Source organism: Sorex araneus, chromosome 1, assembly GCF_027595985.1.
Source record: "Sorex araneus isolate mSorAra2 chromosome 1, mSorAra2.pri, whole genome shotgun sequence".
NCBI lineage: Eukaryota > Metazoa > Chordata > Mammalia > Eulipotyphla > Soricidae > Sorex > Sorex araneus.
In genome coordinates, this window is record NC_073302.1 from 4,124,181 (window position 1) to 4,147,342 (window position 23,162).

The following is a 23,162-nucleotide window of genomic DNA, read 5'->3' on the forward strand; positions in this document are numbered from 1 at the left end:
GTGTGACCCCAAAACAAAACAAACCCAAAACACCAAGTGGGAAAGGGGCAAGGGGGTGCTGGGGGAGAGGAGGAGAGAGGCCCGCCAGGGGGCAGCAGCCGCGAGCAGGATAGCCCAGGCGGCTCCACCCCCAGGGCCACTCCCAGCCATCTGTTTTTCTGTTTTCTTAATTTTTAATTAAATCACCATGAGATACAGTTACAAGGCTTTCATGTCTGAGTTCCAGTCATACAATGGTTGAATTGAACACCCATCCTACCACCAGTGTACTTTTTCCACCACCAATATCCCCAGAATCCTTCCCCATCCCACCCCTCCCCCTGCTCCATGGCAGACAGCTTCCCCCATACTCCCTACTTTTGGGCACTAACTATGGTTTGCAATACAGATACTGAGAGGCCAGCACGGTTGGTCCTTTACCAACTTTCAGCACACAGCTCCCCTCAGCTAGCTCTGAAAGCTCCATCAAACCCTTCTGAAGCGCCTTCCCCAGCCCTGGTCCTAGAGGCCCCGCCCCACACTCTTGGCCCCGCCCCACCGCCTCCGAGGCTTCTCCCTGAGTGCTCGGCCCTGCTCCGTCGCCAGGCGACCCCGCGCCGCGCGCTCGGCCCCGCCCCCTAGAAACCCCGCCCCACGCATTAGGCCCCACCCCGACGCCCGGAGGCCCGCCCCATCGCCCCGGAGGCTCCGCCCTGCGCACTCGGCCCCGCCCCGCTACCCGGAGGTCCCGCCCCACCGCCCCAGAGGCTCCGTTCCGCGCGCTCGGTCCCGCCCGCCCCATCGCCAGGCGGCCCCGCCCCGCACGCTCGGCCCCGCCCCGCCGCCCCGTAGGCTCCGCCCGGCAGCCCCGCGGTCCCACCCCTCGCTCGGCCCCGCCCCGCCGCCCGCGGCCCCGCCCCGCGCTAGGCCACGCCCCGCCGCCCGTAGGCTCCGCCTGGCAGCCCCGCGGCCCCGCCCCGCGCCCGGCCCCGCCCCGCCGCCCGAGGCCCCGCCCCGCGCTCGCTCGGCTGGCTGGGCGCTGCGGCGGCGGGCGGCGGGCGGCGGGCGGCGGCGCGCGCGCGGTGGGCCCCGCGGCAGCAGGTGGGCGGGGTACGGTCCCGGCGGCGCGCGGGGGGCGGCCGGGCTGTCTGGCGGGCGCGGCCGGCCTGCGGCGCGCCATGGACTTCAACATGAAGAAGCTGGCGTCGGACGCGGGCATCTTCTTCACGCGCGCCGTGCAGGTGAGCGGCGGGCCGGGTGCGGGCGGGGGTCGCGGCGGGCGCTGCATCCCCGCGGGGCGCCCTGCCCGCGACCCCGCCCGCCCGCCCGCGTGCCGGGAGCACGGGCCCGCGCTGCCGCCGCGCCCTCCGGGGCCCGGGCGGGGACGGGGCCAGGCCGCGGCCGGGTGTCCGCGGGGGCGGGGAGCGTGGCCGGCGGCGGCCAGGTGAGGGTCCCCGGGGCCCGTCCCGCCGAGGAGGGTAGAGGGGGGGGGCGGGCGGCGCCCCCGACCTGCCCTGCCCCGCGGGGACCCCGCCCGGCAGGCCGGGCCCAGCCGCAGGGGCTGCCCGCGGCCTCAGTGTCCGCGCCCGTGCAATGGGCCGACGCAGCAGCCCTCCGCTCCCCTGCTCTCCCTCGGCTCGTCTGTCCGGAAGCGGGGGGACCGGTCACTTCCTTTCTGCCCCTGTCCACAGGAGCCCGTTTCCGCTTGTGCCCATCCCTCCCCTGGGGTGGCGGGGTCTCGGCCGGGCCCTTCCACGGGAAGCTGGCCAGGCCCACGGTGCTGACGCGGGCCCGAGAGAGACCGCCCCGCCCGTGACCTTGGAGAGGGGGCCTCGGTCTATCCATCTGGGAAGTGGGGTGGTGGGCGAGGCTGGCGGCAGCGCCTGCGCGCGGGTGCGGGGCGGCTCAGGGGCGCCCGGTGCGTGACCTTGGGCAGGGCTGTGCGCGCCGAGCCCGGCCCGGGGGCTGATGCCGCGGCCGGGGGCCGGGGGCCGGCGTTGGTCTGGGTCGGCCGGGCCGGCCGGGCCGTGCGCGTGTTTACTAGGAAGCGGCGTCCCCGGAGCCCGCGCCCAGGGGCTGACCCGTCCCGTCCGCCCCCGTCCGGCCCCGTCCGGCCCCGTCCGCCCCCCACGGGCCCCCGGCGCGGGCCTCGCCCTCCCGCCGTATCTCCCCATCGCGGAACCTGATCTGCCGCGTCCCTGCTCCGCGGGCCGGAACCTGACCTGGCCCGCGCCGGCCTGGACCCGGGGCCGCGGCCTCCCCCCGGGGCGCGCGGGGGGCGCAGGGCCGGGCCGGGCGGCGGGCGCTCGGCTTATAAATAGAGGCTGTCTCGGCTCCCTCGCCCCCCGCCGCCTGCCAGCCCTGCGCGCCGCCTCCGCCCCCCGCCCGCCGCGGGCCGGGAGGGCCCCTGGGGCTGGGGCGCGCCTGGCCTGGCGCCCGGAGGGGCTCAGCGCGCTCGGCCTGGCGCAGGGACGGGGTCCCAGACCGTGGGGCATGGCCCGGGCCTGCTGCTCCCGCGCCCGCCTAGCACCGGCTGGGCTCGCACCCGCCTCCGATGGATGATGGATGGAGGTGCCCGGCCCGGCGCTGGGGCCAAAGGGGGGATGGAGGGGTTCTTGGCATTGGGGGTCTGGGCCTGGAGAGTGCCCTGAGGTTGGGGGTGCGTCCAGCAGGGGGTCTGGGAGACGCCGTGGGTGGGGCAGCAGCCAGACCCAGCCCTGCCAGTGGCAGCAGATGCCCTGGCAGGAAGGCCCGGGGGAGGCAGGGGCTGGGCGGGGCTCGTGGGCGGGGTTGGGGGGAGGGTTGGGGGGGCTGTGGGAACTTCCGCCCCCAGGGGCTGCTGAGTGCAGTTTTGGGGCCCTTGCAGGGGCCCTGGCAGCTGGGGTCCCTCGTGCACCCCAAGAACCCCAAGGCTGTGGCCGAGGGGGACAGTGCGGACAGTGACCAGTGACCGCTGACACACACAGGCCCCAGCCGGGTGCTCAGGGTGGCAAAGGCCTTCCAGAACCTTCCCAGCAGCGGTGAGGGCAGCAGGTTCTGCACTGCTCTGTGCTCTGTGCTCCCCTCCCCAGGGCTGGGCCGGAGTTTAGGCCGTGAGGGGGGGGGGCTGCAGGCCCCGCCCCGCCCTGCCTGGTGCATAATTAATGGTGTCCAGTGAGCTCGCCCGCGGGTCCGGGAGGGGCCTGGGCCTGCGAGGCTGCGGTGGTCACGGCTGTGGTTGTGCCGGAGCATGGGGGGCGGGTGCTCGTCTCCCCGGTGGGCCTGTCCTTCCACCCGTCCTGCAGTCTGCCCCTGGCCCCGGCCGGGCCTGGCTGGTTTCTGGGTGTCTGCTGAGCCTCCCTGGAGACACCCAAGTTTTCAGAACCGCCTTCTGCTGGCCCCCGCATGGCCTCGCCTGCTGCCCGTCCACTCACGGCAGCTGCAGGGCCTGGGGCACCAGTGGCCCCTGTTGGTTGGTTGGTTGGTTTCAGGGCCACACCCGGCGGTGCTCGGGGGCTCCTCCTGGCTCTGCCCTCGGGGATCACTCCTGGCGGTGCTCAGGGGACCCTGTGGGACCCGGGGATCGGGGTGGGTCAGCCGTGTGCAAGGCAGACGCCCTCCCCGCAGTGCTCTCGCCCCGTCCCTCGCCCCTTCTTCGTGGCCCTGACTCTGCCCCCGTAGCCCTTTCTCCCGAGCCCCAGCCCGCCAGGCTGTTTGCTAGACTCACACATGGGTGTGTCTGAGGTCAGGGCGGGAGCCTGTGGCTTCTGTGGAGTTTCCAGAAGCGGCTGCGCCTCCCCCCGTGCCCCCCGCGTGGTGTAGGTGCCCCCGTGTCACTGCCAGGGGCGGCCCCGCACCGCCATGACTTGATGGGGGTCGTGGAACGGGCCTGGGCTGCTTGCTGTTCGGGCCTGAGGTCCAGCTGTGGGGTCCGTCTGTGTGTGTGTGTGGGGGGGGGGTTAGGGCCAGTCCCCTCCCCCGCCGACCCCAGCCGCCCTCAGTTCACAGAGGAGAAGTTCGGCCAGGCCGAGAAGACAGAGCTGGACGCCCACTTTGAAAACCTCCTGGCCCGGGCGGACAGCACCAAGAACTGGACGGAGAAGATCCTGCGGCAGACGGAGGTGCTGCTGCAGCCCAACCCCAGTGAGTGCCTGTGCCCGGGCGGGCAGGTGGGCGGGCGGGCAGGCAGCGGGGCAGGCGCTGAGGACGCTGTGCCCGCAGGTGCCCGCGTGGAGGAGTTCCTGTATGAGAAGCTGGACAGGAAGGTCCCCTCGCGAGTCACCAACGGGGAGCTGCTGGCCCAGTACATGGCGGAGGCGGCCAGTGAGCTGGGCCCCACCACGTCCTACGGTGAGGCCGGCCCCAGAGTCTCTCGGGGCGCACCTGGGGGTGCTGCAGGTGGGCGAGGGGCGCCCCCCGCAAAGCCTGTTGTGAGCTCAGAGAGTGCGGGCGCGCGGCCACATGCGTCCCGTGGCTATGAGCCGCGTCCCCACCCCGGCTGGCCGGTGATCAGTCGCCGTGTATTCCCGGCTCCATCCCGTGCCCGACTCAGACTGCCTCTCGTTCCTTGTCACACGCCCGTCCAGTCTCACTCCCCCCATTCCCGTCCCCAGCGTCGGTGACGAGCGAAACATCAAAGGTTGGGGCAGTGGTTGCACAGCGGTGAGGTAGCACAGTCAGCACATGTAAAGCCCTCTGGGAAGCTGGGATAAGTCTCATCCTGCTAGAAGATCTGCCCAAGGGCGGAATTCCATCTCAGGGCATATTACTCCTGTGCTTAGTCCAAATCCGTTTAAATAGTCATCTTAAATTTCATCATCATCATCATCGTCGTCGTCATCATCATCATCATCCTGTTGATTGTCAGATTTCTCGAGCGGTCTCAGTAATGTCTCCATTTGTCCTAGCCCTGAGATTTTAGCAGCCTCTCCGTACTCATCCTTCTCAGCAATGCCCCATTGGAGGCTCTTTCAGGGTCAGGGGAATGAGACCCATCATTGTTACTGGTTTTGGCATATGAATACGCCATGGGGAGTTTGCCAGGCTCTCCCATGTGGGCAGGAAGCTCTCGGTAGCTTGCCAGGTTCTCCTCTGGGAGAATAAAATGTAGCGCGGCTGCAAAGCGGTTTTGCTTTTCTGGGAGCTTGGTTTTAAGTCTCTGGATGTTGGCCGTTGGTGGGATTACGTGCTGGGGGAAGTCCCTGGGTGTTACCGCCTAGCTGCTGGAAAATGGGAAATCTGGGCGGAAGAGGCCCAGTCCCAATCTGAGCAGGCTTGGAGGAGGTCTCAGCCCCAGGTCCCACACACCTGGGTTCCTCTGCTGGTTCCTTCATGCGTGAAGCTAGTCCGAACGGTCTTAAATTTACTTCTTTTTTTTTTTTTTTTTTTGCTTTTTGGGTCACACCCGGTGATGCACAGGGGTTACTCCTGGCTCTGCACTCAGGAATTACCCCTGGCGGTGCTCAGGGGACCATATGGGATGCTGGGATTCGAACCTGGGTCGGCCGCGTGCAAGGCAAACGCCCTACCCGCTGTGCTATCGCTCCAGCCCCTTAAATTTACTTCTTAATAATCTTTCTCTACTTTTTTTTTTCTTTTTGGGTCACACCCAGCAATGCTCAGGGGTTACTCCTGGCTCTGCACTCAGGAATTACTCCTAGCGGTGCTCAGGGGACCATATGGGATGGGTTGCCAGGGATTGAACCCGGGTTGGCCGTGTGCAAGGTAAACGCCCTCCCCACTGTACTATTGCTCCAGCCCTTTCTCGTCATTTTGGATGGACACAAAAGCGTGGCTGTCCTGGGGACATCTCACTGTCTGTCCCAGACCACAGTCCTCAGGCCAGGTCAGTCCTTCCTGACCCCAGCAGGGTCCTTATCCAGTTACTTCTTTCTGGTTTATGACAGAGTTTGTCCATGACTGTGTTCTTCACTTACAGGTTTTATGGTGCTTGGCCTGTCCCTTTGCGATGCCAGGGTAGCTTACGGCTTGCCATGCGTCCATCCAGTCCCTCGTAGGGACCCTGCCTTTGGGGTGCTAGGAGCTAAGGGCAACTGAGGCTTACATCGAGTAAATATGACAGATGCCCAGGAGTAAATGCTACTCGGCGCCAGTTAACTGCCGAGTGACAAAAGCATAGCATTAACTGTCTTCCTGTGTCCGTACAAAAAGGACATTGCTTTAGAGTAAACTGCAAAGGACATACAGGAAAGAGAACAGCAGTATCTCACTCACAAACACAAAGTCCAGAGAACGCAGAAGAATCTGACTTTGCAAGTCAGAGGGTTGGGGGAAATGAGTGATCCCCAGACGGGAAGCGGAGCACGAAGGGGGAGTCAGAGAGGAAGGGGGTGCCTCAGAGGACACTGCGTCAGTGCCCTGCAGCGCAGAAAGGCCCACACCAATGTTTCCCAGCAGCCTGTTATACGTACAGCCGTCTGCTCCCCCCTCTCTTGTTTTGGGGGGTGGGGCCTTGGTGCCACACCCAGTAGTGCTCCCAGCTCTGTGCTCAGGGGTGACGCCCAGTGGTACCCGCAGGACTCAGTAACCTGGGGTCAAATGCAGCCTCTGCAGCCTGCCTCCCCTGCCCTCTCTTTTTTTTTGAGGGGTGGGGATGACCGCACCTGGTGATGCTCAGGGGTTACTCCTGGCTCTGCACTCAGGAATCACTCCTGGTAGTGCTCAGGGGACCACATGGGATGCTGGGGGCCAAACCCAGGTCAGTTGTGTGCAAAGCGCGTGCCCTCCCCGCTGTGCTGTTACTCCAGCCCCTGCCTTCTCCTTTTCTATTTTCATTCTTTTATGAAAAAACTTTGGAACTTTGGGGTAGGATCGGAGAGACAGTAGAGAGTGGGTGTTTGCCTTGCATGTGGCTGACCTGGGTTTGATTCCCGGCATACCACAGGGTCCCCGAGTCTCACCAGGAGTGATCCCTGAGTGCAGAGCCAGGAGGAAGCCCTGAGCATTGCTGGGTGTGACCCACAAAACCTAAACTAAAAACGTAAAGTGAGGAGGAAGCGTCCCCTTTATTGGGGGGTTTGTCCCTGGGCCGCACCCAGCAATGCTCAGGGCTTCCTCCTGGCTCTGCATTCAGGGATCACTCCTGGCGGGCTGGGGTCCCTAGGAGGGGCCAGGACTCGCACCCAGGTTGGCCGCCAGCAGGGCAAGCGCCCTCCCCACTGTGCTCGCTCCCCAGCCCCTGGGAAGTGCCCGAGACCTTCCCTTTGTTGATTTGCTTGACGTGGATTTTGCTGGTTCGCTTTGCCGGGCGGCTGGAGCACTGGCTTTGCGTGCAGGAGGCCTGGGTTTGCTCCCTGGCGCCGATGGCTGTGCGCAAACATCCAAAGGAAAGAGAGCTGACCCGGCTGTTGTCCAGAACGGTCCTGGTGTGACTTTGGGCCCTGCCGGCAGGGCCGAGGCGTGGGGCTCCGGGCGGTCCTGCGTCGAGGCTTCCTGGTGCTCAGTCTCGCCGTCTGCACTGCTGCGTCCTGGTTTCCCGGGCCCGGCTGCGCCCTGCTCTGGCTTCAGGCCTTGGTGGGTGTCACTGATGCTGCCAGGGACAGAGGGTGTCCCTGTGGCTGGGGGGTCCCCCAGGGGGCTGGATCAGGCTGGGCCGGCCTCCCTGGCCCTGCTGCCTCTACCACGTCTGGGGCCTCCGTCTGGGCCTGGGTGAGCCTCTTCCCAGTGCCCCGAGACCCGCCCCGAGACCCGCCCGCGCCTGGCCGCCAGGGCCACCCACTGCCCAGTACTGGTGTCCGTGCGATTGGTCGCAGGCTCCCAGCGTGGGGCCTCACGTTCCGATCCCTGTGAGCGGCTCCACGCTTGGCCTGACGACCTCGTCTCCGCTCTGGTTTTCTTGTTCACTCTGACGGGACCCAACCCAGGGCCTCGCGCCTCTTCCTTGGCTTTCTTTTTTTTTTTCTTTTTGGGTTACACCCGGCGATGCTCAGGGGTTCCTCCTGGCTTTGCACTCAGGAATTACTCCTGGCGGTGCTCAGGGGACCATATGGGATGCTGGGAATCGAACCTGGGTCAGCCGCATGCAAGGCAGACGCCCACCCCGCTCTGCTGTCGCTCCAGCCCCTTCTTGACTTTCAGCCTCTCTCCCAGGTTGCCGCTGGGTGAGTGGGTGTTGGCGGTCAGCCTGTAGCTGGCCAGAGGCCACCCGTCCTCCCCCGGCCCCATCATCGTGCTCATCCAGGGACGCCGAGCCCCTCCCCCGCCTCTCGGGAGCCCCAGCACCACGGAGCCTGGACAGACACCCCCGAAACCCTGAGTACCACTCAGCTCCCCTTCCTGCCAGGGTCCCTCCATCCCTTTTTTTGGGGGGGGTCACACCCAGCGATTCTCGGGAGTGACTCCTGGCTCTGCACGCAGGGATCACTCCTGGTGCTGTTCGGGGGACCTTATGGGGTGCCAGGGATCGAACCCGGGTCGGCCACGTGCAAGGAGAGCACCTCTCTGCTGACTGTCGCTCTGGCCTCTTTGTTCTTGAATAGATCATATTGAGTCCAGAACTGAAATTAGTCGAAGTGGGGTGTTCTGTTTGTTTCGACAGTGCATAGGAACTCTCAGGGGGATGTTTCTGGTGCTGCTTGGGGGACCCTGTGGTGCTGGGGTTCAAGCTTGGCCTCCCAAGCCTGTGCCCTGCCCACTGGCCCCAGAAATGTGGGGTTTTGCCCGGACAGTGCGTCAGAAGCTTTATTATTGCTTGGATGGGGGCTGCCGTGCTCCTTCTCCTGTTGCTCTGAGACCCCCCCCCCCCGTCTTTTCCGGGGAGCAGCGCTCAGGGGCTGGGGCCACACTCCAGCCAGCCGGGCCGGTGATGCCGTTTCTCTGGGGCCCCCGGTGGGGGACCAGGCCCCTGTGGAGCGGGCGCCTAGTGTGCCCCGAGCCTGCCTGCGACCCCCTGCCTTCCCCCACTCTTCTGTCTGGGGTGTGGTGCCCCTGGGGGTCTCCAGGGCCACACCCGGACATGCTCAGGGGACTGTGCAGCGCCAGGAAGCGGACCGGGTCCAGTGCAAGGCGTGTGTCGGCGCTCACGGCTCCCCATGCGCCCTGCGCTCGTGCCCTCTGACCCCCGGCCCGGCCGGTCTGCGTTCCCAGGGAAGACGCTGATCAAAGTGGCCGAGGCCGAGAAGCGCCTGGGGGCCACGGAGCGGGACTTCATCCACACGGCCTCCGTCAACTTCCTCACGCCCCTGCGCAACTTCCTGGAGGGGGACTGGAAGACCATCTCGGTGAGGGGCTGCCTGGCCACTTCCGAGCGCGGCCATCGGTGTCTGGTGCCCGAGGCCGCTGGCCCTCACGGTGCCTGTCCCCCTCGGCCCGCAGAAGGAGCGGCGTCTCCTGCAGAACCGCCGCCTGGACCTGGACGCCTGCAAGGCGCGGCTCAAGAAGGCCAAGGCTGCGGAAGCCAAAGCCACGGTAGGTGCTGGCCCGGCATGACCCCTGACCTTCAGCCCGGTGCTGCCTGGAGAGGCCTGGCGGGGGGTCCTGGGCTGCCCCGGCCCCGTGAGAGCCCGGTGGCCCCGGGAGGCGGAGGTCAGGGCGCCCCTGGCGGCTTCTTGCATGTCCCTGCCCGGCTGGCCCCGCTGCTGCCGGTTCTGCTGCTGGTTCTGCTGCCTCCCTTCCCGCCCCCTCGTGACCTCTGACAGCGTCTGTGCTGGGCAGCGCGGAGGGGCTGTGCCCTGGGCCTGCGCAGGCTGCAGGGCTGGAGCTGAGGGTCTGCACGCCCGGCTGGCCCCAGGCTCGGGGCGGCCCGAGGCGGGGGAGCCTCCAGCAGTGCTGGTTGGGAAGTGGCGCGGGGGTCCTGGGGCTCAGTCCGGGGCCCCTCAGTGGCCCGGTGGCTGGGTGGGGCAGAGCGGACTCAGCTCCCGGAGGTGTGGGTGCAGGCGTGAGGGTCCCCGCCGCTCGGCCACACTAACCCTCTGCACTAACCTGGCCAGGACGGGCCGAGCCTGGAGGACTGTCCCGGGCCCTCTCGCCCCGTGTGGCGTCTCCCTGCGGGCCCGCGCTGTGGACTCACTAACTCTTGTGTTTTTGTTCTTTCCGTTCTGCTTTGGGTAACTTGGCTCAGTGTGAGGGAGATGTGAGTATACCTGTCCCTCGTGCCGTGCTGCTTCTGTGTGCCCGGGTGGCACGGGCCCCGGGTGCGTGTGCGAGCGTGTGACGCAGGGCACGGCCGCTGCGGGGCCTCTGGCGAGCAGCTGTTCTCCCCTGGCCGGGAGGGACCCCAGGCACGGAAGCCGGGAGGCGTCTCTGCGCCAAGGCCTCCCGCCTGCCTCGGCCCATCTGTGCATCCATCTGTCACCGCGGGGGAGGGGGGACGGGCACAGGAGCCAGCAGTGGCTGGAGGGAGCTGGGGCGGGTCCGACGGGGGCACGAGGCGGCCGGGCCACGGCCACTGGTTCTTGTGGTGACTGCGCGGAGCCCAGACCCCTCTGGGCTGTGTGTCTCCTCGCCCCCGGGCCCCGGTGACGCCCTTCCACGCCCTCTGTTCCCGCCAGACGGTGCCTGACTTTCAGGAGACTAGACCTCGTAATTACATTCTCTCGGCCAGCGCCTCCGCGGTAAGCCCCCCGCGCCTGCTCTCCCGGCCTGCCCGGCTGTGAGCGCTGCTGCGGAACTGAGGTGGGAGCAGCCGCGACCCAGGGGTCCCTGCTGCCACCACCGCCTGTGGGTGTGGCCGGGGAGCTGGGGTTGGATGGCGCCAGGAAGCGGTGGCCATGGCCCATGGCCGTCTGTCTCTAGTCCTGACACCCCTCCCCCACTGTGCAGCCTTTGTCCCCGCAGCCCCTCACCCCTCCTGGGCTGCAGCTGGTGCTGGGCGGCCCAGCGGGCTCTGCAGGCCACGCCCCACAGGGCACCCTGGGGACAGCTCTGTCCTCTGCCCTTGTTCCCCGCTGCTTGAGTCTCTTGAGTCTCTCGATCTCAGCTCAGGTTTCCCTCTGGGGTGGGGGCTTCCTCCCCACTTCCTGGGCCGGGTCGAAGTTCCCAGGACGGGCACTGCCCCGCGTGGGTTTGGGCACGAGATGTTGTTCCCTGCCAGCCCGGCAGCTCGGCCAGGGGCCAGGTGGGGTGGGGGACACTCGTGTGCTCTGCTGGATGCCCCGTCCCAGCTGGGGCCGCCTCTGCTCCCTGCATGTGGCATGAGGCACAGCTGCCCCCTCACGCCAGGCCTCGGCTCCAGGGGTGGCTTTCGGGGCGGCGAGGGCGGGGGGCTGGGGCAGGCCCGGGGGTCAGTGTCGCCCTCTTCTCCCTGCCCGCCTGCCCGTCCTGCATGGTCCCCGCAGCTCTGGAACGATGAGGTGGACAAGGTGAGTGGGCTGCTGCGCGGGCGAGGGGCTGCCTGGAGCTTGGGGCCGTGTGGGCTCGAGGGTGGCGCCCGGGGGGAGGGGACACCGGTGCTGGCCTGCGGGCACTAGCCAGGCCCTCGTCCTGCAGGCCGAGCAGGAGCTGCGAGTGGCACAGACCGAGTTTGACCGGCAGGCGGAGGTGACGCGGCTCCTGCTGGAGGGCATCAGCAGCACGCACGTGAGTGCGGCGGCCGGGTGGGCAGGCGGGCCGGGGGTCTGGGCCGCGCTGACCGCCTCGCTGGCCTCCCCAGGTCAACCACCTTCGCTGCCTTCACGAGTTTGTGGAGTCCCAGACGACCTACTACGCGCAGTGCTACCGCCACATGCTGGACTTACAGAAGCAGCTGGGCAGGTGCCGTGGGGGCTGGGCACACTGCCCAGGGGCCGGATGGGCAGGCTGGTGAGGGGCAGGGGCGCGGCAGCTCACCGCCTGCTTGCTCTGCTCCCCGCATGCCGCAGCTCCCAGGGAGCCAGGTGAGTGCCCGGCAGGTGAGCGGGCGGGGCCCGGGGTGCGGCTGCTGAGCTGCGCCTGCTCCTCCAGGTTCCCGGGCACCTTCGCGGGCACCACGGAGCCCAGCTCCCCGCCCCTGGCCAGCACGTCGCCCAGCACTGCCACGATGCCTGCGGGGCCCCCCGGGGCTGGCGCAGCCCCTGCCGCGGAGGCTGCCCTTACCCTGGAGGAGGTGGCACCCCCTGCCAGCGGCACCCGGAAAGCCCGAGTGCTCTACGACTACGAGGCGGCCGACAGCAGCGAGCTGGCTCTGCTGGCCGACGAGGTGTGTGGACGCCGGGGAGAGGGGGCGGGGTGGGCGGCGGGGGCTGTCCCCACCGAGCAGACCCCTTCTGCCCCGCAGCTCCTCACCGTCTACAGCCTGCCCGGCATGGACCCCGACTGGCTCATGGGCGAGCGAGGCAACAAGAAGGGCAAAGTGCCCGTCACCTACCTGGAGCTGCTCAGCTGAGGCGGGGGCCGGCCCTGCCCCGCCCGCTTCTGTGGTCTTGGCGCCTCCCGCCTGCAGCATCTCACCCTGCTAGGGCGGAGGGGCCCGGGCGGGGGGCCCTCGGCCAGCTGGGAGCCCCTCACTGCCTTTCCATCGCCCGCAGCAGCGAGAGGGAGTGGCGGGCGGGCGTGGGCTGCACCCCCCTCACCAGTCACTTTTTCACGATCTTTTTACTCGCCTGTCTGCTTGCTGCCTAGCCAGTGACGAATAAAACCTTCCTGCGCGTGTGGCGCCTGCTCTGTTGGGCCCCAGCTCACAGGCTGGCCCTGGCGGGTGGAAACTGCGCCCCCGTGGGGAGGAGCCACCTTCCTACAGGTGGGTGGGCAGAAGGGACCCGCAGACCAGTCTGCAAGACGCAGCCTGAGGGCGGTGGGAGGGGCGCGGGGCCAGGCTCCAGGTGGCCCTCAGCCAGCGCCAGGTCCTGAGGGTGGGCAGGCCCTTCCGTGGGGCTGGCTATAATTGGAGCCAGCGCAGGGCCGGCTGCAGCGTTCCCAGAGGCACGGAGTCACCCGCAGCCAACGGCCCGCCCTGCCGGGCAAAGAGGACCTGGGGGGCCGGCCGCCCCCCGACGCGGAAGCACGGTGCACACGCTCTATAAAGAGGGCTTTAATATCTGTATAAATAGACCACAGTATTACCAAAAACTGCAACAACGGAGCCTGGAAAGCAGCTCCCGCGGCCCCGGCCAGCCTCTGTGGACAGCATGTGACACGGCTCGGGGCCAGGCCTGGCAAGTGCTGGGGTGCGGCACAGGCGCACCCCCTCTCCAGGGCAGGAGTGGGCCGGCCCAAGGTTCCCGCCCCTGCCGTTGACCTCTTCTCTATTACAAAAATAACGCCGTTAGTGAGGGGGCAGCTGCGGGCGGGCGGGCGGCACTCCGTGCCCGGCAGGGCACAGGCTGGTGGAGAGTGGCAGCGGGCAGCATGGCACTGCCCTATCTCTGCACGTGGCGGACGAAGGCCTGCACGAGCTGGATGAGGGGCTCCTGGCTCTCGGCGCTGGCCTTGGACGCAGAGCTGCACTTGCCCTGCGGGGACGGGAGGACCCCCGCCGCAGGGGAACTGGGGGCGCCCCGGCGGAAATAGCGGGAGAGGCTGGAGAGCAGCGTGCTCTGGGGAGAGAGTGGCCGTGAGCCCCGCGGCCCAGCGCGCCCAGGGACTGCCCCCCCCCCCCCGCCCCCCTGCCCGCAGGCCCCTACCAACTCGGAGCTGAGCTCCTGCTTCATGCGCTGCTTGTCCCGGGAGTGCACGGCCGGGTCCCGCAGGTAGCGCATCGCCTGGGAGATGAGCAGGTAGAAGCAGTTCTCCATGGTGAACATCAGCAGGGACCTGCGAGGAGGGGCAGGTCAGGGGCTGCACGGCTGCCCGCTGGCCGGGGCTGGCCCAGCCCTGCAGCGCTGGGGGGCGGGGGGCACCTTACTTGAGCGTTCGGCTCCCCTCTGCCTGCGTGCTGAGCCCCACCGCCTGCGTGAGAGGCTCCTTCTTCTTGTCGAGCTGTCGGGAGAGCGAGGAGTGCAGGGCTCAGTCACTGCGGCCGGGGGGGGGGGCTGCCCGGCTGGCCCGGGGCGCCGCCGCACCCACTCACCTCCCCGAGCATGTTGAGGGCCACGTTCACCGTGGCCAGCAGGGTCCCAAAGGAGGGGGCCACTTCGGAGTCGAAGGTGGGCGTGGTGAAGCTCAGGGCGAACAGGAAGTCGTACTCGGCCAGGTCCAGGGACTGCCAAGCAAACACGAGCGCTCTAGGCCCGGCCGGACGCAGGCGCCCGGGAGGCGCGCGCGGAGCGTGGCAGAGCCCGGGCTGGCGCGGGCCGGCGGTACCTGGTCCAGCAGGATCTGGCAGACATCCGGGCTGAAGTGGCGCAGCGCCGCCAAGGTCCTGCAGAGGATCTTGAGGAGGCCGTACTGGACCGTGTGCAAGGCCCGCTGCTCCGAGGCCTCGGTGTCCGCGCTGGGCTGTCGGGAGGACGCCGTGGGGGCAGCCAGTGGTCGCTGGAGTCGGGGGCCGGTGGCCGAGGGCAGGCCGTCCCCGTTCTTGCTCTGGGGAGAGACAGCGGTGAGGCCGGGGCGCGGGGGCGAGCGGGTGCCCCCGGCCCGGCACTCACCTGCAGGTAGTGCTGCAGCATCTTGCGGCTGTGCAGGAGGGAGGTGCAGGCCTGGCACAGGTAGCCCAGGGTGACCTGTGGCAAACACGAGACTGGCGTGGGCATAAGGGGGTCGCACAGGCTCAGCTCTGCTCCGGCCCGCCCGCCCGCCTCCACCATTCCCCCCTGGACAGGAGGAAAAGCCTCAGGGAGTGAGCACGGAGCCTGGGGTCTCCCATGGGTTCCCCGCTCCAGGCCTGCTCCTCAGCGCAGTGCGGTGAGCCCAGGACAGAGCCCGGGTTCTTGGCTGTGGGAGAGGGGCCCGTCCAGCGTTGCTCCGGGCCCTGGGGTCACCCCGGAACTACACGGCCTGGCAGTGGGCCGGGCAGCGTCAGGGATTGAACTTGGGGCCTCAGGCAGGGAGGACACAGGCTCGGGCCTTTGAGTCACGGCCTGAACACGTGTCTGGGCGTTTCTGTGTGGGGTCCCTGCAGGCCCCGGGCAAGCCGACTCTGCCCCACACTGAGCTGGGGGCCCGGGTCCGGGCAGGCTCCGTGCCGAGTGCAGGGGCGCCTACGGTGTGCCAGGAATCGCTGTGTGCAAGGCAAGCACCCTCCGGGCAGTACCAGCTGTCCAGCCCTCGGAGTGCACGTGCGGCGGGGGCTCCCTGGGGGACGGCGCGGGGCCCCACCTGGACATCCCGCATCAGCCGTGGCAGGTGGAAGTGCCACTCCTTCCTGAAGTTGGACAGCTGCAGGATGAAGCCCACCGTGTGGTCCGCCTCCTCCAGACAGGCCAGGCTCTGCACCGTCCTCACGGCGTTGAGGCACTGGGGGGGAAGAGGGACACGGCCGTGGACCCGACGGCCACAGCTGTCCCCGGCAGGGCGCAGGGCCCTGGGTGCACAGACCCCCAGCCTCCCCAGCCCCCACCTGTAAGGTGCGCTCCTGGTGCACCCCCAGGAAGTCCAGGGCCTCCGTCAGGAAGTTGTAGCGCAGCGTCTTGAGCAGCCGCTCCATCAGCGACAGGGACAGGCGGTAGACGCCCGGCCACGAGGGGGCATCCAGAGACTTCCGAGAGGTGCCCGGGGTCTGTGGCAGAGAGCGGCGGGATGAGGCGCGAGGGGCGGGGCTGGGCGGGGCAGCCCGGGGCACCGCGACCCACCTGCCCGGTGCCGTTGCTGCTGAGCTGGTACACGCTGAGCAGGGGCAGACAGATGCTCTGGGTGATGCCGGCTCCTGCCACGGCCGCGGCCCCCTGGAGGGCAAGACTGGGAGTGAGGGGGGAGGGGGCAGCAAGCGGCAGGAGGAGGGGGGGTGGGCCAGGCCTACCTGCTGGGTCCGAGCCAGCGTGAGCAGCAGGTGCAGCGCCGCCTCGGTGCAGTGCAGGTTCTGCTTCAGGCGGAGGCTCACCTCCAGGGCGGTCAGGAGCGTGGGCAGCACGGGCAGCGTCCGCGTCACCTGCAGCCACGAGTCGCCGTCCTCGTCCACCTCACACAGCTCCTTGGCCAGGTGCAGGCCCAGGACACACACCTGCTGGGGCCCCGGGCGCGGAAGGTGAAGGGGGAGGAAGTGGGGCGGGGGCGAGAGACAGCAGCAGCGACTCCCCGAGCGTGTGCAGTTCCACAGGCCTCGGCAACCCCGCCTGCGGCAGAGTGCGGGCAGCGCCCCCTCTGAGCAGACCGTCCCGGTGCTCGAGGCTCCCGTCCGCCCTCCCACCCTAGGAAGCCCCAGACACGGTCACGCGTTCCATCCCACTGTATGAACCGGGCGGGGCCCGGGCGTTCCCGCCCCTCCTGCTGGCCTCTGCTGCCCTACCGAAGTCGGGAGGCCGCGACGCCCCCCTGCACGGCCTGTGCCGGCCCTGTGCCGGCGGCTCACCCCGTCACGCTGGTCCCTGTGGCGCGCCCGGGAGCAGTCGTCCGTCTCCATGCTGTCCTTGTCCTCGGTGCTGCCCGGGGCCAGGCTGTGCCGGGTCTGGTCGAAGAGCGCGATCAGCTCCTCCTGCAGTGTCCCGCAGACGCTCAGCACCAGCTCCGAGTACTGGGGGATGTCGCTCACTGCAGGGCACAGGGAGAGGGGTGGCCACAGGCACGAGGCGGGCGGGGAGCAGCCCTGCAGGGGTGCGGGAAGCGGGCGGCGGGCCTCACCTCGCAGCTCCTTCATCTGCAGCACCGTGATGAAGGCAGAGAACACCTTGGCTTTGGTCTTCTCCATGAGCTGCTGGTCAGCCTGCAGCACGGCCTCCAGGATCTCTGTCAGGGGCCCGAGGATCGTGTCCACAGACCCCAGGTCTCTAGAGAGGACGGAGGGAAGAGCCTCGCGGGAGGTCCAGAGTGCCGCGCCCCGCCCCAGCCCTGTCCCTTCCCGGGGGGCGCACCCCTTCCACTGGCGCAGCAGGACCAGCAGCAGCGTGCACATCATGGAGCCCAGGCGGAGGCAGTTGGCTGAGCCGGGCACCAGGAGCTGTGGGGGAGCAGCGTCAGCAGGGCTGCCGAGGGCCCCTGCGGCCCGAGGAGCCGGGACCCTCCCTCCCGCACTCACTAAAGCTTTGGTCCCGTCGAGCACGTCCAGGAAGAGCTGGCGGCGCACCGTGGCGTCCGTCAGGTGCACGACCTCCGCCTGCAGGAGGGCAGGAGAGGCCCCGGGGTCACCGCCCAGTTGGCTCTCTCCTTTGAGTGCTTAGGCCGCACCCACACTGCTCAGAGCTGATTCAGGGCACCGTAAGAGGTTCGGGGGACTGAACCTGGGTCGGCCGCGTGCAAGGGAAGTGCTTGCCCTGCTGGACTATCGCTTCAGCTCCTATTTTTTTATGCCTTTGGGGCCGTGCCCTGTGGTGCTTACTCCCGGCTCTGTGCTGGGGAGACCGACGCGGCTCAGCCCTGAGTAAGCCCCAGCCACTCGCTGCTCTACCCTCTAACCCGCCCACATGCCAGCACGCAGGAAACGCAGCGGCCCGGTCAGGCGAGCAGGCTCTCTCCGAGGTACGGTGGCACCACCCAGTCGGTCCCAGGCTGGCTGCTGAGCTCTCTGGCCGGGGACACCGAGGGTCCAGTCACTTCCAGTTCCGAGTTCCCACCTTGAGCCCGGTGCACTTGCCCCTCCCAACCACGTCCCAGGGGCCCTTCCCGGGGAGACAAACCCCCCTCGCAGCCCAGAGGCCTCCTTCTGTGTGCCCTGCCCAGATGGCCTTCTCCCACACCTGCCGGCCGCAGCCAGGGTCACTGTGCCCGGCTCCACGAGGGGGCCCCAGACCACACACCTGCCCACTTCACCACCCACTACCACTGTGGTGCCCCCCCCACGCTGTAATCGGCAAATACTGAGCCGCTGGGGCCGGGGCCAGGAGGACACCACGGGCGGGTGAGGGTCCCGCCGGCCTCCCCAAGGGCCTTACGTGGCTGGAGGCGACGATGAGCAGCACCCGCCAGGCGGAGACGAGCATCTGCGACTCCACCGAGAAGGCGCAGCCGCTGTCCTCCGCGCGCGCCGTGTGCGCCGCCAGGGACCCCACGTAGCCCGACCAGTAGGTGAAGCGCTTCTCGCTGGAGAACTTCCTGAGCGTGTCCTTCAGCGACTGGTCGAGGGAGCCCCTAGGGGGTCAGAGGGACAGAGCCCGGTCAGGCCAGGCAGGCGCCGGGCCGTGACGGGCGCGGACCCTGGCTGAGGCAGAGAAGGCGACCTCACATGGGCTAAAGGCCGGCGGCTCCAGGCTCGCTCCAGCGTGAGGCTCCTACTTCCCCAGGCTCCTCCATAAATCCCGCACGCACGGGGCTTGCGACACAATGACGCTCTGACAATCATAAACGCCATCAACGGACTGGCCAGGAACAAGCTCAGTGCCCCCCGCAAATGGCCCCAGACCAGCCGTCACCTCTGCCTTGGGCCGCCGCGGAGTCCCGCCCGCCTCCGAGTGCGAGTGCAAACCCCCAGAAGGGAAAGGACTCACTGAACTACGTAGTAAAGCTCCAGGCAGATGATCTTCATGATCAGGGCGCAGGTCTCCAGGACGCTGGGCTGCGGGGAGCGAGGTGGACGGGTCACCGGGACGGGCAGGGGCCCCACCCCCGAGAGCAGGGCGCAGGGAACAGCCACACCCACCACGACCTACCTCGGATGTCTCCGAGGGGGGAGACAGGGATCCAAACAAGGGGCTGGTGAGATTCTCCCAAAACTTGGGTCTGGAAGGAAAACTCCCGTTGGAGTCCCGCATCCCCTCCCTCCCCTCCCCTGCCCACCCCTCAGCAGGCGCCGGCCTCACACTAGCACAGGAGCAGCCCCGCCGGGACGAGAGAAACGCAGCTTCTGACTAGGAGACTCCCCCAGCGCGAGCAGTCAGCTCGCAGAGGCAGGCGCCTCTAACTCCTCCCTCCGTGCGGGGGCCCCAGAGAGCCGGGGACTACCCGGTCACGCATGGACCAAGGCACTCTCAGGGGGGTGTCCTGTTCCTCAGCCACAGCGGGCGGAAGGGGCTCGCTGGAGGGAAGGCGCCCAGGCACCCATGGAAAAGGCATCAGCACCTTTCAGGGCAGACGCCCCCTGCTGGCGGCCACTGTACACAGGTCCCACCCACCCACCCACCCAGGCTAGCGCTGTGGCCCCAGGGACAGTCCACAGGAGAGAGGGAGAGGAACACCGCGGGCGCCCGAGTGTACCAGGCACCATGCCCCCGCGCGCAGGTCCCCCACAAGGGCCGGCACAGCCCCAGGAAGGACAGGCCAGGTCCCGGGCCGGGCACCTACTTGGTTCTGAGCACCAGCATGGCGCTGTCGCGCCGGTCCTGCCACAGCGCGTGCAGGAAGGCGATGGCGGCGCGGTGCAGCAGCGGCGGGCACCAGTAGCGGTCCTGCTGCTGGCAGTCCATCAGCTCCAGCACCACGTGCAGGCAGCTCCAGGCCCCCAGGCTGAACTCCTGCGGGCGGCGGCAGCGCCGTGACCCCGTGGCCCCCGGTGGCGGCCCAGCGCAGCACACCCCCCCCGCCCGCCCAGGAGCACGGCTACCTTGGAGCCGTCGGCGCCGTCCTTCACCTCCAGGTTCAGGAAGAGCTCGATGAGGCCGGGCTGCGTCTCCACGGCGACCGTGAGGAACTCCAGAATCATGACTTTGATGCGCATGTCCTCGATCTTGCTCTGCAGCCGCGTCAGGAACGCATCCCGGATGGCAGCAGCGTCGCTGCCCAGGCAGGCGTACACCGACATGGGGGCCACCTGGGACGGGCACACAGGCTGAGCTCTGCCCCCGCCCCGCGGGAGGAGCCCGAGAAACCTCCGGGGAAGGAGCAAGGGCAGGGCCCGCAGAGCTCCGGCTGCCCCGCCAGGCAGAGGATGAAACTCGACATCGAAGGAAGGGTGGGAAGGAGACGCGCTCTCAGAGAAGCAGGGTCTGCTGCGGGGGGCCAGGGCTCGTCCCCGGCACCGTGTGGCTCCCCAGCAACACCAACAGAGCAGCCCCTGCCCCCCCAAAATTAAATAATGATAAAGTTGTGGTAAAGACAACTTCTGATCCGAGGAGGGACGCTGGAGCAACAGTCCAGCAGGGAGGGCGCCTGCCTTGCTCATGGCCAACCAGGTTCCACCCCGGCACCCCATGCGGTCCCCTGAGCCCCTCCAGGAGTGATTCCTGAGTGCAGAGCCAGTGCGGCCCCACACAAACAAAATAACACCGAAAATCTGATCACAGGAGTATGAACTGCTCATCTTTTCTGGGAGATAATTTGGAGAGACTACTACAGATTGTAATTTCAGGGTCTGGGTGACAGTACAGCGGGGGGTGCTTGCCTTGCACCCAGCCGACCCGCATGAGTCCCAGGCACCCTCCACGGTCCCCTCAGCCCCGCCAGAAGTCCCTGAGCAGAGCCGAAGCAAGCTCTGGGCACAGCCAGGTATGGCTCTTTGCCAAAAAAAAAATTTATCATTTTTGTCAGTAGTTAATCTAATTCTCAGGACATAAATAAGTTTCTAGAAAACAATGCATAAAATAATGCTAATGAGGGGCCGGAACAATAGCACAGCGGGTAGGGCATTTGCTTTGCACACGGCCAACCTGGGTTCAATCCCCGGCATCCCATATGGTCCCCCAAGCACTGCCAGGAGTAATTCCTGAGTGCAAAGCCAGGAGTAACCCCTGAGCATTGCTGGGTGTGACCCAAAAAGCAAAAAAAATAAAAAATAATGCTAACGAAACCAGGGAGACAGTATAGCGGGGAGGGTGCTCGCCTTGATACCCAGCATTGCACATGGCCCCAAGGACCACCAGGAGTGATCCCTGAGCACAGAGCCAGGAATGAGCCAGGAGCACCTCTGGGTGTGGCCAAAAACAAACAAAGGTTGACTGTACTACTGTATCTAGCAGTCCCTGTTCTGCACTGGCACAGCCGCCATCACTGCCCAGGGCCTCCAGACAATGCACAGTAGGCCACCGCAGTGCGAAGAGCCCCACACACCCTCTACTACACGGACACAGGTGACAAGGAACCTGGGCAGCCAGCACCAGCCTGTGCACAGCAACTCTTGGAGTGAAGCAATCGCAGGGGATAGGATTGTTTCTAAGTTACAATTATCTGTAAAGTATTTAATTGCTTTAAAATGAGTATGAAATGTATTCTGTAATCAGGAAAAAGAAACTTTCACAAACACAATTTGTGCACGGATATATGAGCGCAGGTGTGTGCAAGAGTCAGCCGGGATGGGCTGGAGCAACAGGAAGCGGGAGGGAGGTTTGCCTTGTGTGCAGCCCACCCAGGTTCGACCCCTGGCATCCCATACGGTTCCCCAAGCCCCACCAGGAGTGATCCCTTAGTGCAGAGCCAGGAGTAAGCCCTGAGCGTCACCAAGTGTTCCCCCAACCTCCCTCCCACAGAAAGTGTCAGACAGGTTCAGGCAGATGATGCAAAGGTGCTGGAGGCCAGCTAAGCTGCCTGTCCTGTATCGGCTGATACTGGTTCAGTCCCCGGGGACCACATATAATCCCCCGAGCACCCAAGCTCAGGAATGACCGAGTGCAGAGCCACGAGCAGTCAGATGGGGCCCACTGAGGCAAACAAAAAAAGAGCTCTGCTTCACACAGCCCCGGATTCAATCCCAGTTCTGTCTGGTTCCTGGGTACCACGAGAAGCAAACCCCAAGCACTGAGCTCAAAGCAGCCCTGCAGCCCCCAAGTACCACCAGGAGTGGCACCCGCACTGCCCCCAATGAAGCAAAACAAGAAACATGCAAGGTGGCTGCTTCCTCTGGGAGAAGCGAGTGACTGAAGGCAGTCAGCCTCCCGGTGACCAGTGGTCACGCCGGGTCCTACCGTGGCCAGACGCTTCAGCAGCTGGATAGCGAGCCGTGGCAAGGCAGGGTCATGTTTGTGGTAGATATACTTGGCAAGGACAGCAATGAGATTGTTCCCGTGAGCACCTGAGGAGGCAAGGAAACAGCTTTGATCCCGGCAGGCCCGACTCAAGCTCTCCCCTCTCTTCTAATCTATGTCTTTGTTTTTGGGGTCAAACTGAAAGGCATCGGGGGTCCCCTCTCACTGGTGCTCATGCTGCCAGGAATGAGCCTGTTTCCTGCACACAGAACATTTGTTCTAGTTCTCTGAGCCACCTCCCAGCCCCAAAGATGATCCCTCTCCTTCTCCCTCCTCCTCCTCCTCCTCTTTCCTATGCCAGGAATCAGGCCCAGAGCTTCACCACCATGAGCCACGGCAGCCACGTCCTAGCCGGGACACAGCTCCTAACAGGCTGCTGTGGGGAGAGGAGACGCTCCAAGACGGAAACGCCGGCTTCGATGCAGGCGCCTGAGCCTGCTCCCCAGTACGAGAGCCCCCAAATAACTGACTGTGGTTTAAAAGTGGTGGGGGGAGGGCTGCTCAAAGGAGCAGATCTATGTGAGAAAACTTTCACGTGCAAAGAAGGCCAGAGTGAAGCAGTGACCCCGGGAGCCAGGAAGAGGGAGAACTTGGGAATAAACATTCTAAGGGCATTTGCTGGCACACAGCTGACCCGCGTTCAATGTCCCCAAGCCCACCAGCAGTACTCCTGAGTGCTGAGCCAGGAGTAATCCCTGAGCATCACTGAGTGGGTGACCCAAAAACATAACCCCTCCCTGGGGCTAGAGCAATAGCACAGCGGGTAGGGCATTTGCCTTGCACACGGCTGACCTGGGTTCGATTCCCAGCATCCCATATGGTCCCCTGAGCACTGCCAGGGGTGATTCTTGAGTGCAGAGCCAGGAGTAACCCTTGTGCATCACCGGGTGTGACCCAAAAAGAAAAAAAAAGGGGGGGGGTGGAAGAAAACATAACCCCTCCCCACCAGCTACCTCCAGGTGAGAAAAATGGTCCCGAAGAGATTAAATGAGTGGCTAAGGCCAGAGAATAGCAGTGGTCAGTACTTATGCAGCACCGGGAAGCTGCCCAGGTGCTGAGGGGACTGCCCAGAGCCCGCCATCAGAAGCGGGCAGGTCACCAGGCTTAGCAGCGGGTCCCCGGTCACACAGAGGGCTGGAGGCAAAACTGGAACCAAGGCGAGCTGTCTTTAACATCCGTCTTTCTTGGTCATACCCTGCAGTGCCCAGGATTAAACCTGGGGTCTCCTGCATGCAAACAGCATTTCCGCCCCCTGAACTATCTCTGGGCCCTCGACACGCATCTCTTGGTCTGTTTCTGTGGTAGGTCTGTTTCGGGTTCACACCCAGCTGTGCTCAGGGCTGACACCCAGCACTCTGCTCAGGGGTCACTCTGAGTGGTGGCAGGCAGAGCTGGGGATGGAGCCCAGGCTGC

At 66.4% G+C, this 23,162-nt stretch overlaps 2 protein-coding genes across 4 annotated transcripts in view; one reads left to right on the plus strand and one right to left on the minus strand.

Moving 5' to 3' along the window:
• Positions 1 to 1,037: 1,037 nt before the first annotated feature.
• Positions 1,038 to 12,543, plus strand: SH3GLB2 (SH3 domain containing GRB2 like, endophilin B2). Of its 3 annotated transcripts, XM_055128098.1 has the most exons (12): positions 1,038 to 1,220; positions 3,960 to 4,101; positions 4,180 to 4,308; positions 9,064 to 9,197; positions 9,292 to 9,384; positions 10,037 to 10,048; positions 10,467 to 10,529; positions 11,253 to 11,276; positions 11,404 to 11,493; positions 11,567 to 11,667; positions 11,857 to 12,091; positions 12,170 to 12,543. In XM_055128098.1, the coding sequence occupies exons 1-12, from the start codon at positions 1,158 to 1,160 to the stop codon at positions 12,275 to 12,277; spliced, it is 1,194 nt and encodes a 397-aa protein (XP_054984073.1). In that variant the 5' UTR covers positions 1,038 to 1,157; the 3' UTR covers positions 12,278 to 12,543. The 3 variants fall into 3 exon arrangements, with proteins under 3 accessions (XP_054984073.1, XP_054984611.1, XP_054985159.1); XM_055128636.1 differs by lacking the exon at positions 10,037 to 10,048; XM_055129184.1 differs by lacking the exons at positions 10,037 to 10,048; positions 10,467 to 10,529.
• A 561-nt stretch (positions 12,544 to 13,104) lies between these two features.
• The window catches only part of NUP188 (nucleoporin 188), a 52,910-nt gene continuing 42,852 nt past the window's right edge, over positions 13,105 to 23,162 (minus strand). The window contains exons 25-44 of the mRNA XM_055127295.1: positions 21,690 to 21,796; positions 19,397 to 19,603; positions 19,138 to 19,307; positions 18,507 to 18,576; positions 18,345 to 18,412; positions 17,793 to 17,988; positions 16,940 to 17,017; positions 16,776 to 16,861; positions 16,546 to 16,691; positions 16,277 to 16,455; positions 15,728 to 15,928; positions 15,561 to 15,653; positions 15,329 to 15,487; positions 15,088 to 15,225; positions 14,418 to 14,492; positions 14,134 to 14,352; positions 13,901 to 14,032; positions 13,736 to 13,809; positions 13,515 to 13,644; positions 13,105 to 13,427 (exon numbers count right to left, since the gene is read on the minus strand). Coding sequence (XP_054983270.1) covers positions 13,251 to 13,427; positions 13,515 to 13,644; positions 13,736 to 13,809; positions 13,901 to 14,032; positions 14,134 to 14,352; positions 14,418 to 14,492; positions 15,088 to 15,225; positions 15,329 to 15,487; positions 15,561 to 15,653; positions 15,728 to 15,928; positions 16,277 to 16,455; positions 16,546 to 16,691; positions 16,776 to 16,861; positions 16,940 to 17,017; positions 17,793 to 17,988; positions 18,345 to 18,412; positions 18,507 to 18,576; positions 19,138 to 19,307; positions 19,397 to 19,603; positions 21,690 to 21,796 — 2,705 coding nt within the window. The 3' untranslated portion in view covers positions 13,105 to 13,250. The remainder of the gene's footprint in view (positions 13,428 to 13,514; positions 13,645 to 13,735; positions 13,810 to 13,900; positions 14,033 to 14,133; positions 14,353 to 14,417; positions 14,493 to 15,087; positions 15,226 to 15,328; positions 15,488 to 15,560; positions 15,654 to 15,727; positions 15,929 to 16,276; positions 16,456 to 16,545; positions 16,692 to 16,775; positions 16,862 to 16,939; positions 17,018 to 17,792; positions 17,989 to 18,344; positions 18,413 to 18,506; positions 18,577 to 19,137; positions 19,308 to 19,396; positions 19,604 to 21,689; positions 21,797 to 23,162) is intronic.

Bases quoted from the DNA above. Each gene is read 5' to 3' on its own strand.
- SH3GLB2 (XM_055128098.1), top strand. From the start codon at position 1,158: ATGGACTTCAACATGAAGAAGCTGGCGTCGGACGCGGGCATCTTCTTC. The intron at 9,198-9,291 runs GTGAGGGGCTGC...CTCGGCCCGCAG, and splicing joins GGGACTGGAAGACCATCTCG to AAGGAGCGGCGTCTCCTGCA. The intron at 11,494-11,566 runs GTGAGTGCGGCG...TGGCCTCCCCAG, and splicing joins AGGGCATCAGCAGCACGCAC to GTCAACCACCTTCGCTGCCT.